At 48.7% G+C, this 11,772-nt stretch overlaps 4 protein-coding genes across 4 annotated transcripts; 2 read left to right on the forward strand and 2 right to left on the reverse strand.

The window, feature by feature from the left end:
* Positions 1 to 861: 861 nt before the first annotated feature.
* Positions 862 to 2,376, forward strand: A1O5_12682 (uncharacterized protein; the record flags this gene model as incomplete). Its single annotated transcript, XM_007753251.1, has 3 exons — positions 862 to 921; positions 971 to 1,028; positions 1,076 to 2,376. 3 exons carry the CDS (start codon positions 862 to 864, stop codon positions 2,374 to 2,376), a joined length of 1,419 nt encoding a protein of 472 aa, XP_007751441.1.
* A 643-nt stretch (positions 2,377 to 3,019) lies between these two features.
* Positions 3,020 to 3,955, reverse strand: A1O5_12683 (uncharacterized protein; the record flags this gene model as incomplete). Its single annotated transcript, XM_007753252.1, has 2 exons — positions 3,020 to 3,610; positions 3,662 to 3,955. The coding sequence occupies 2 exons, from the start codon at positions 3,953 to 3,955 to the stop codon at positions 3,560 to 3,562; spliced, it is 345 nt and encodes a 114-aa protein (XP_007751442.1). The 3' UTR covers positions 3,020 to 3,559.
* A 2,709-nt stretch (positions 3,956 to 6,664) lies between these two features.
* A1O5_12684 (uncharacterized protein) lies at positions 6,665 to 7,395 on the forward strand (the record flags this gene model as incomplete). The annotated part of the gene is made up of 3 exons (XM_007753253.1): positions 6,665 to 6,743; positions 6,803 to 7,029; positions 7,084 to 7,395. 3 exons carry the CDS (start codon positions 6,665 to 6,667, stop codon positions 7,393 to 7,395), a joined length of 618 nt encoding a protein of 205 aa, XP_007751443.1.
* An 852-nt stretch (positions 7,396 to 8,247) lies between these two features.
* Positions 8,248 to 11,090, reverse strand: A1O5_12685 (uncharacterized protein; the record flags this gene model as incomplete). Its single annotated transcript, XM_007753254.1, has 6 exons — positions 8,248 to 9,740; positions 9,798 to 10,141; positions 10,204 to 10,304; positions 10,366 to 10,617; positions 10,669 to 10,885; positions 10,936 to 11,090. The coding sequence occupies 6 exons, from the start codon at positions 11,088 to 11,090 to the stop codon at positions 8,248 to 8,250; spliced, it is 2,562 nt and encodes an 853-aa protein (XP_007751444.1).
* Positions 11,091 to 11,772: the final 682 nt, after the last annotated feature.

Here is an 11,772-nt window from a genome sequence, read left to right on the forward strand (position 1 = left end):
ACACGAAAGGTGGTGCGGCTATTTTCTTGGAACACAAGAACGATACCATAATTTCCAAAAGCAAGACTAAGGCATGGGTTGGGCCTGGATACGACTGCGTATACCAGATACAGATCAAATTGTTCTCGCCTGGGAAATCCGCAGGCCTTAGTCTTGGCTGGCCGAATGCGTCTTTTCGAACGTCCGCGTTCGGGTGGGTGGGGGTGGTGCTTTTGAGGAGGAGGTTCGCCGATAGGCACTATCAAGGTACATGGTCTGATACCTTATCAAACCTTTACTGAAATTTGCAGGGGGTTCGACAGCGTACCACCATGTGGTAATACTAGTTGAAACCCGAACAATTATTTGATATGGACCCCGGAAGGTTGCTTTAAGAACTGGCATAAGCGAACTCGAGAAAGTGATGCAAAGAAAGGAAGAAGGCTTTGGATACGCGAGTGAGGGCGACGTCTACCCTCCAGCATGAGATTAAATGCGAACAATCCTTTTGAACGGTTCCCTCCTCTGTCCAGGAGGAAACGGCACATACGGATGCAGTAGACGCAAACATACCAAACCTTCATATGCTTACCTCATTCTCTGATTTGGTCGTTTATATCGGACTGGACAATTCCGCAAAGATTGAAATGAATAGTTTTGATCATGACTCCACCAGCAGTAGATAATTACCCTGGAAAATACCGCCCATAATGCATCAAAGACAAATTGATAACATCTTACCACAAAACCACTTGCAGTTCCTAGACTTCTGTGTCACTTTACGATAAGATGCTAAAAGGGCTCGTCATAGGTCTCGCGAACTGTACCGGCAAAAGGGGCATCCCGAGACCTCCCTTGTGTAAAAGGACTCGATCGTCCAAGATGTTCATTATCGCTGGATGCACTCTAGCGATTTTTACAGACTCATTTCTCTATGGCATTGTAAGAAAGAGCTACGGTAACTGCGCTCAGATTATTGACTTTTAATGAGGTGGTCCCTGTATTCCCTTTTATATTAGTCGAGCGGGCAGGAATAGCACCGAGTAATGGTATGTCCACGACCTTCACGCGAAAGTGAAAATTCTGACTATTTAAGTCGGACCTTGGACGTCGGCACTATTAGCCTGCTACGCTGGAACCAGTCTAATTGTTTGTCCCATTGCGGGCTACATGACAGACTATTTCTCCTTGCGTCGGACAACTTTTGTCATCGGCCTTGCCGCCCAGGCCAGTGCTACCGTTCTACTGTGCACCGGCTCGTCTATCGCCATTTTAACGCTCGGACGAATCCTCCAGGGAGCTTCAAGTGCCATCACATGGACAGCGGGGCTCACCCTTGCATCAGATACTGTTGGAAAAGATGAAATCGGGAGGACCATGGGCTTCTGCAGCCTTGGAATGAGCCTGGCCATGTTCGTGTCTCCACTTGTGGGAGGAGTGTTGTTTGAACACAGTGGCTACAACTCAGTTTTTGGTCCAGCATTTGTGCTCCTCTCAGTGGATATAATCTGGCGGTTGACGATAATAGAAGGAGACGTTACCACTCAGCGGACAAGCTCACGAGGCCAAGGATACTGGACATTCGCCTATGGAGACCATGGTACACCCAGTATTATCCCATCGCCTTTATGGCAGGAAGTCCCTGGGCTGGAGCTCCTCTCTCCGAGAAATCAAGAGTTCGGTCTCGAAAATCCATTTCAAAGCGAAAATATCACCCTTGTGACTCAACAGCTTAGCCATACGGGGCAACGGATTAGGCCGTGGATTATCATTCTCCGAGATATCAGGCTACAAGTTGCGCTGTGGGCCAGCCTTGTCCAAGTCACGTTGACTACTTCCTTGGACGCTGTTTTGCCTCTGTTTGTCCACCGGGTGTTCTCTTGGGGTCCGCAGGGGGCTGGACTTATATTCATCCCTGTTGTAGCCCCATCGCTACTGGCGGTCTGTATAGGCAAACTCACCGACAAATTTGGGCCTAAGTGGCTTGTTAGCGTTGGATTTCTTGCTGCAGTTCCGGCATATATATTATTGCGGCTGGTTAAAGATGACAATGTTGGGCAGGCCATTTTGTTATGTTTCCTGCTGAGTTTATTGAGCACGGCAATGACCTTTGTGTGTGGGCCATTGATGGCGGAAATCACCTTAGCAGTAGAGGCAAGGGAACGGAGTCATCCTGGGATTTCTGGTCCTAGGGGGGCGATTGCGCGGGCACACGCCTTCTATTTCGTGTTTGTTTCTGGGGGACTGCTGGTAGGCCCGCTTTGGGCAGGCATGGTGGAAAAAGTGGCAGGCTGGGAGACAATGACTTGCACTTTTGGCCTCTTCAGTGGCCTCATGGTGATCCCGACGAGCCTTTTCACTGGCGGAGTCATCAAATTGAGAGGATTCACGTCCTAAAACTTTGGCAGAGCTGATACCAGGTGGGCACGGAATACATTCTGACATAACATTCCCAATTTCCCCGCCGGAAATTTGTCCAAATGGCCTATGAACTTCCACAGGAAAACTATTGCTGACTTTCGTCTACCGGGCCTCCGCCGCACATCAGTTTCTATACGTATCAGTGGGAGCGACTCGAGTTTCCCAGATAGTAAAGTGAGAGAGGGTCAGCCCAAGAGTTACTCTGCAAGAAGAAAGCCTCGGAGCAATTGCCCCTTTTCGCGCGAATATTCAGGCCCACAGGCCCGAGTCGGAAGGCTGTGAATTTTAGATCTTGATTGGCTGAACAGATCCGTAATAACATTGCGCCGAGCCTATGTAATAGGGGTTATACTCGCTGTAGGAAACATAGCCGAGGCCAGTCTTTGTGTCGTCGACCATCATTAGCGTTTTCAAGAGTGCAGTCCCGTTTCCCTATCTAACCCACGCCCTTTTATCTCCATGGGGACACTGCACCGCTCCTTAACGCCTCTCGCCTGATCTCGATTCCCTAGCGCAGTGATACAATCACCGGGCCTGCCACTGTGGCAAGGGCTAGGTCATGGACGTTATTAGGCAGCTGCGCCGTTAACGCCGCGAAAGCAATTCCGTCCATCTCCTGTGGCACACAAGCTGTTCCCTTTCCCGACTCTGTAATATTGACAGCAGTATATATCGGGACATTAAGTTGGTTTACCCACCCAATCAGCAATTGCTTGTTCGCTTCAGTGGCAAACGGTGCTTGTGTGGGATCCCATGTAAATTCAAGTTCCGTTGGGCTTTCGGTGGTGTTCATAGATACACTTGTTGATTGCGCAACTGTTAGCTTTGGTAGGATTGGCAAAGGTATTTCAACAGGGCAGGATCCGGGAACAACATAGGACAGGGCGAGATTATATGCCCATACTTCGCTGATCCCTGTGTCAAACGGAGTGGGGTTTGGCACGTTTCCTCTAATGGAACGGAAGAACGCATTGTGTCGTGACTGAACTGCGAGCAATGACGATAACGGTCCCGCGAGCGGGGAACCGATAATTGCGAGATGTTCAATGAGTCCAATGGTGGCTCCTATACCGACAGTCGTTATTAGATGAGCGAGGTCAAACAATTCGTCCGCCGAGGCGATAGGGAAAGAGTAATTACAAGGTGGGGTTGGCGCAACTTAGATATCATCCAAAAGATTGGTGAGGATAGCGAGGTGGACTTCTTCTTGCTGTCTAAGAGTTAGAGTAGAGGCGCCAAAGCCGTGCTAAGGTTCACTCACCGCAACGATTTTCTCAACGACTTGGATAGTATCATTGGGGTATCCCGTTATACCCAATTTCCCAAGGTTCGTGAGACTCATATTAAAGAATGCGTGCTCCAGGTTTTCAAGAAAGAAGGCTAATTGCAGCTCCCTGATCGTATTTGTTGCAATCATGGTCGCTATTCCACCACTCGGTGCCCCTCCTCCAGCAACATCTGCAGTCTCGGGGGACAACATTACACCTGCCGCAACGCTTCTTAGGGCCAAGCAGGAAACATAAAGAAATGAATAAATACTCAGAGGAAAATACATTGTTTTGAGTAGGTATGGTAGGAGGTTTTAAAAAAGCTTTCAGGGCCGAAGGCAACTTCTACAGGAGAGATGGGAAATTGTTGTCTAGCAGAGATTAAAATCGAAATATCCATAATCGAGGGACCTTTTTTAGGAACTTAGCAAACTCATTAGAGAAGGGTCCGGGAAAGGGGAACCCAGCGGAGGGGACCAGCTTATGTGTTCTCCGGTTCCCCTTCTTCGGCCAACGCAAGACGTTCTATGTAAAATTTGTAGAAGATGAGAATGGTAAAGTCAGGCCTCCCTGTGCTAACGTAGAGGATAATGGTCACAGTTACTAAGCTTGTCAAAGCATTTGAAATTTGCATTACTACGAAAAGTACATATCAGACCAGAGCAGTTGCTCCATGAGTATTAATTTCCCTCCCCTTCACTTCTTTTTGAAATTCCAGGTTAGAATAGATTGTTCAATTTGCTGCTGTTTTGTATGAATAGGATTAGGCCATCGACGACAAAGTTGCAAGCAATATAGTAGCCACTGCCGCCCATGTCATGCACAGGAATGTAGCTCCTTTATACGCTCCAATGCCAATGCTGTCTCCATATTTATTAACGACACTGACCGCTTTCGTAATGTAGAAGAAATAATGGACCCAATACTAATTGCCAAAGATTTCAAGCTAGAGAACAGTGATATTAGAGCATAGAAGAGAAGACGATGGGATTGAAACCCACCGAAAGAATCCCTAAAATAAGACACTTGGATAAACGTCCATTAAAACACATAGTCTATAAGGAAGTGAAAATTGCTGCGCCTCCAGAGACGATACCGACAATATAAAACATGCTCATTACCATACCAGCCAATACAGTTTAGATGTACGTCGACCTTCACTGCCACTACAGCCTACACTGGATTCTAGATCTTGAGGACCGACTAAATGCCTATTCGCAGGACGCATCACAACACCGGTTCAAAATCGATCTAAGAATAGATTGTGCTAAACGTGGTACATTCTCTTGCGATGAGATTCATCAAATACGTCTCTCATATTCAACGGACTCAACGGCTGGATCAACATTTCGTATCACAAAGCAACGATGGCCCATACTAGACAACGAGTTCCCGTCAACAATGACCATAAAGCGACGACACCGACAGGAGCAGCAAAGGAGATGAAGGACTGACCTATTGCGCTAACTCGTCGATATGCCGAGTTGTACAATGAGAATGCTGGTGGTGGTACTTCGCGACCGAAGAACTAGACGATTTAATACATCTGTACTCATCGATGGACACAACCACCATCGATCACAGACGCGATCAAAGATATTGTAAGTCCTCTTTAGGGGTGTCTGACCTAGCTGAATGAGTAAAACAGCACCAAAAAGATCCGTCATGTATCGCTCAAAGGCGCGAATCATGCTACAGGAGAGCCATCGCGCTCAAAGCATTCCTACCATTGTAGGGTACCCTCTGCCTTCAACCTTGTTCATTCTACAGCCGATCCGTCGAGATGCTACCAGATTCATACTTGTCCTCACAGCGCACATGAACGAAAACAAGCTAGACTCCTTAAAATATCAAGCTCAGATGATGTGGCAGGAAGAGTGGCAGCGAGAGACCATTCAGTCGGCGGCGGCGATGAGGATGCGGAAATTATCGCAAAGTTATTATTGGTGACTTATTGTAGGGACAAAGCCCTACATTGGGACCCCTCTTTGTTAGAGTCTGTTATCATCTCATTCCATACCCGCCCCTTGAGGTGCCCTATTCTGGGCATCCACTTCAAATATAAGGAATGATGTTATAGAGTCGTACTGCTCTCTCCCCTAGGCAACGTTATTCCAGAACTTCATAATGTGTGCTTTTAGCTTCAAGCAACGTCCATTACGAGCTACAAATTCTCATAAGCCGAGAAAGCCCCTCCGAAGTCGGGTGAAGGCCTCTCTCAGTCGTTTGTACGATAGGGTGTTCTGGCGGCGCTCCCGTGCAGAATTGAATTCTTACACAATTTACAATCGAGACCCTTCGCCATGTCACTCTTGTGAGCGCGGTCATTTCGGATTCGTGCCGGACATCCGCAACGACGCCAGGTCAGATACCGAAGCGTCAACACTACCATACGACGACGCCGCTTATGAGGCGAGGGTTTCAAGCGACACGGAGTCTCTGATGAAGCCGCTGTTAGGATGAAGATTTAGAAATGTTGAGGCAATAGTCTGTGGGATTTTTGCCAATCACACTTACAGTCATACATAATCCGTTGCTACCCAATGATTAGGTGCTTCTTTCAATGAATTTACTGGTCTGGTCTGCTACCACGTACATAGCGCTTTTGACAAACGATTTATAACAAGGCCAGATGGCCGGATCTCTATCTAGGCCATGGAGGATCTGGCATTATTGAGCTTGGTACTGGATGTTGTCAATTGACAGACAAATAAAAAAAAAAATTGAACGAAAGTGGTACAGTACGAAGCTGTACAAGGGTAATCTGTTGTGTAGTGGCGACTGCGAGTATCTGTGGGGTTGCAAGGACAACATTTGCAGTCCAGCACTGGAGGAATGTGCCCAGTTTCCCGCCCTTCGGGAAAGATCGAGATCCTCATGTCCCGAAACTGGGCCCCCTTCCCCATTTCGAAAGGATAAGACCTGAGCTCTACCTAGATTTCTTACATACAGAGGGGATTCATCTGCTTTCTATCGAATAGTGGAACGGCATCAAAATGGCTAAAGTTAGGCTCAGTAACCTCGAACGTCGGAGACTAAGAGAGGAGTGCCGGGAGCTTCTTTCGAAGCACATTGGTAGGTGAAGTAATCTTTACTGTGGATCAGAACTAAGATTATCTGAGAGAGCAAAATAGGCATCAAAGTACACCCGTCTCAGGTTCGTCTTATGCCTAAATCGTCTGATCCGTATAGATGGAAAATCATGCCGGAAAAGGAGGAAGCTCTATCCGGGCTTTTCTCTAAGAATATAAGCGATCATTCTATACGCGCTTATCGAGAACTATGTGAAGGAGTGGACAAAACCTTTGAGGCTGTTTCGTCAACCCCACCACCTACAAACGCCCTAGATTCTGTTGTATCGGTATGGAAAAACAATATCCTTAGACTACTCGAGACTTCCTAACAAATTGAATAGCTTCAAGGCCCTGAAGAGAGCTTTAGCGCAAAAATTGAGCACCTCGAAAATGAAAGTGCTCGTTTATTCCACGAGCTATGTCAGTGGAGAGATAAGGCGACAGCTGAATCAAAAGGCAGACAACTTGCAGAAGAAGAAGCCAACCGACTGTACGACACTAATCAGCAGCTTCAAGATCGAATTCGGGATTACTCAGATAGGGCAAATTACCTAACAGGTCGAGTCATGAAATGCTTCGAGGGACTAGACAAAGTACTCCCAGTGCTCGAGGAGCTAAAATCAGGGTTAACTTTGGGTGTTTCTTCCGGCTAGATTTAATTGTGTTGAGCAAAAGGGACAAGTCGAGGGGGTTTACTCAATTAGCCTAGCACCCCCAGAAGGCGAGGGCGAAAGGGAGTCGAGGGCCTGCGAGTGGGAGTGGAATTACGTCGCAAAGCAATGGCAAAATAGGGGATACCATTTGCATTAAATACTCCAGTGGAGACCGCCACGGTAAACCTCAAAATCAATGGTGGTGATGTCGTTACCATTTACCACCGCCCAATATTGCCCGATTTCCGGATCTCTCAAATTTAGCGCTGCTGAGATATTGACGAGCAAAACATGAATACAGCCGACCGTGGAAAAGTCTTCGCCGGAAATATAGGCTAGCGGAGATATTTGGTTCAAGTCACTGGCTTCAAAGTCAGAGGAATTGAAAACGCGACGATAGTCAGAAGTGGTCATTGATTTTTCAAAACATTCGTTAGGATTCTGGACCAGGTTCTCATCCCATGAGGCGACCGGCCTCGAACGCCGTAACGATGTCGAGATGAATATACATCTTTTTCTGCCAAGAGTTCTCACTGTCTGGATAACCGCGCCACTTGACCAAGTACCAGACACCCCTACCAACCCGTCTTTTCTCAATCAGCTTTTCAACCTCGAACTGGCCGTCGTCGGAATCGACAGCCGGGGGGGCGTTCGTAATTTAGTTCTTCATCAGCGACAGGCGGGTACACCTTTCTTGCCTCCCCGCGCATCGCACCTTGGACAGTGTCTTGCTGCACATTGGTGTCGCTCCGATTGAGGGTAGCTCTGGTGGCTTTACCATTATTTGCATATCCTGGGCTAGCTAGATCACCTATATCGTGGTTAAAAATGTGTAAATGCGGACTTCAGCGTTCAGTACGTACCGGGAGCCAGGGTTGCCGCGGAAATTTTCGCTGAGACCACTTCGTCAAGCTTGGTGAAGCCCACAACCTCAAGATCATCTAGATCTCGTCCCATCGCTGCGGGAAGGATCGCGGGATCGATCAAGTCTTCGTCGTACACTGACGACAACGGCGTCTCGTCATAACGAGGGACTTCATCACCTGTCACGCTGCTGTCTAGACTGTGAAGTGGAGTAGAACAGCCGGAAGATGATTTGGTGCTGCTTGGTCCGTGATCGTGCATTTTCTCAATCGTGATGTTGATAAAGGCATATTCCCGTTTGACTATGTCTTCATCTGAGTCAGCTTCCGTTTTGTGGCCAGGGTGCCATCTCTTTCTCTGTACGGGTATTCTATCTTCGCTCTCATCTCTCTTTCTCTTCGATCTCACCGTCTCTCGAATGAAAGGGATGCCATGAGCGTCTTGGAGGTGGAATTGCAACTGCATGACTGAATCAAATAGTGTAGCACAGTAAGGCTGCGGGTGTGGACATTTCAGAGGGTTTTCGGCGTCGAGGCAAGAGATGTGCTTATGGATGTGATCCAGCCATCTTCGACGGTCGAGGAACTGCTTCAGGCGTACGGATGCTGCAGGTAACTCCTTATCCGTCAGACAAAATGGACAGTATCCAGCTGTGGCAAGGACCCCGCCATATGTGAGAGGGTCACAGAACATCGGGAGGTCTTGTAGCCAGGATAGATGCCGTTCACAATGGCCTTCCCAGGCTTCCTCTCCAAATACCCACTCATTGCACAGAAAACACAGTTCGGCAAAGCCAGAGGCCCTCTCGGATCTTCTCTTATAACATGTGTAGATATGCTTCCAGTCATAAGAGGCTTGTCGATTCCCCTCGAGTTTACTCCCTTGCCGCTTCGAGCAACAGCACTTGTCAGGTTCCAACCCAGGCCGATACTCGACTTCGGATTCCTGCTGATACAGCGCGATCATCGCGTGCAGGGTGTTAAGACCGGTCGGACTTCGTAGAGTGTCAATTTTGAAAAGATCCTGACTGAGACTGTCTCTCTCAGGCATCAGGAAACTGACTCGACTGAAGATTGCCCGATGGTAGCCCGGTGGGTCGTTTGGCCTGTTCGGTTGTCGTTTTTGCCAATCACGCAGCTCTTTATCCGTCAAATTACGCCGTTTGCGGTATAGCCGATGTCGATGCTTCACCGATTCAGTATCTGTTTTTCCCTCTAAAGTTGTGATCTCTTCACTTAGTGAAGCGTATTCAGGTGTGTTTTCTAACTCAAATTGCTTCTCCGCAGGGAGGCATTGCGATAGATTGGGGTTTCGAGGCACTGTGAGGCCCCGAAATAGGTCCGCAACGATGGTTCGCCCCTTGCCGCCCAGATATGTATCTTGCCCATCTGCCCCGTTGGTGGGCATGTAGTGCCGACGGTGAGTATTTGGATCCATGTGGCCAGCATGGACCATCCGCGTCGCCTCAGAATAGAACTTGTCTGTATGGACAATCCCGTCAGTAAATGAAAAAGGCAACAGAAGGGCTGGAAACGTACCAATCCAGTACAGGCCTTCAGCTCTGAAGTCATGGCCAGTGGGTGGTTTGGGGTAGCCAGCGCGCAGCCCCCAGGCTCGCTGTCTCTTGCTAAATGCGCCTGCAGTTTCGATCTTCTCTTCGGAGTTTTTGCTAGATCGGGCCTTGAAAAATGGAGTATCTAGCAATTCGTCCTTCCAATGCAATTGTAACATCTCGTCTTCAGGTGGCATGATGCCAAGGAGCTCCTCAATCGTATCATAGTCCCTGAACGCTCCATGAACGAGGAGACGAGCAAGAAACGGAAGCATCGGGTTAAAGCAGAGAATCATAGGTACTTCACCTTCGTACAAGGCATGTTGCGGCCTACATACTAGAAATTAGCACCCCTCATCCGGAATCAGCGCGATGGACGGTGTCCGAACTACCTTTTCTCAGGCGTGTCTGCCATGTTTTTGGCATCACGCGTGAGTTGAACGGCAAACTCGGGATTCCCATATTCGTTGATAAACGCACCAAAAGTGATATCCTGAATGGCGTGTGTTAGCGTCCGACGCTGTTCTGTTTACCCATAGATTTGAATAACTTACACGGTAGTAGAGGCCGCGGCCGCTCCCTGGTCTGCAGTTGGATTCAATGTACTCGCCAATTCGGGAGGAGGAAAACGTATTAGCCAAAAGTAACAGCCAATCGTCCAATCTCGTCGTAGGCGACTTATATTCGAACCAGTCCGCCATCCAAAGTTGTCTGGCAAAGTGGAGCAAGTGATTTTTGGTGGCAAATCTCCGTCGTCTTTTAGACCCAGTCAACCCAATCTCTTCGGCCAGAGGGCCCTTGATAAACTACACATATGTTAAACGCTGTTCAAGCATCAAGGTTGGAAAAGAACATACATTTGTGATAGATCTGGCAACGCCGCGAGGTATTTCAGGACTTTCGGGATTGGCTCGGCACCATGCAGCCGTAAAAGAGTTCCAATACTTACGCACGGTCTCCTTGCAGCCCTTCTCGTTGTCTTCTGCGCCGTCAATTGCGTACGCCATTTCTTTCACAAACGCCTGCAGTGAGCGTAGGTCATATGGAGACGCGTCAGGGTTCTGCCGAACGAATCTATCAGACCTCGTCAGTAAATTCGCCTACTGTGGATCCGGGTCACATACTCATGCCACAAGTCCAGCTGTCTCTGATAGTTTTTCTCCGTTCCAGGCTGAAGTTTCCGGAAACTTGGTTTGCCATTAACAATACCAGTGTCTCGTGCAGAGCCCTTCTCTTTAGCTTTGCGAAGAGTTTCGCTAGCGGTTTGCTTTTTCCCCATGGCGAAGAACTAGAATGCAGCGCTAGGATGGGATAGTAAAGCAGTGCTTGGAAAATGGAAGAGTCTGTGGGATCAAGTGAAGCGAAAAGGAAAACAAAAGAAGCAGCAAGTGATGGGCAGACGGGAGAAGGCACGTCCGAGACGACGGACAGACGGTATGATAAGGGAGACACGACGTGCACTGCGTGCATGTCGCTATCAGGAGAAAGGGTCACCAAGGTGAGTGCAACATAGGAGACGCGCTCCATCTTGCGCAGAGGGCGTGGGTTGCGAGATTTTGCATCCACCGTCTAGTGCAAGGAGTCACAGTTTCGGACCTTGGGTTCCCAAGACTGTACCCTCGCAGATGGTCGTGTAAACCTTCCACATACTTGAAGAGAGGCGCCTACGAAGTATGGCGTGAGCATCCAATGACGGCGGGGTCCAGAAAGAGGACTGAGCACGGCGGACGAGAAGGGCGAGGAGGGTGAGCTGCGGCCTGAGCAGGCCGAGCAGCTCACGCTGAGGCTGAGCCGAAGTTGAGCCAGGTCACATGATACCTGAGCAAAGCGGCCGGCTGCTGTCCCAAACGGGTGCCAAGACGAGGTGCTCCATGGCCGCCCAATACCAAAAGGATGCCCGGGCTGCTTGATGTCTGAGGCGCAGGTTTCTCCTGCTCGACAGTGGAGCAGCATGATGAATC

Source organism: Cladophialophora psammophila (assembly GCF_000585535.1).
Source record: "Cladophialophora psammophila CBS 110553 chromosome Unknown aczJe-supercont1.36, whole genome shotgun sequence".
Lineage (NCBI taxonomy): Eukaryota > Fungi > Ascomycota > Eurotiomycetes > Chaetothyriales > Herpotrichiellaceae > Cladophialophora > Cladophialophora psammophila.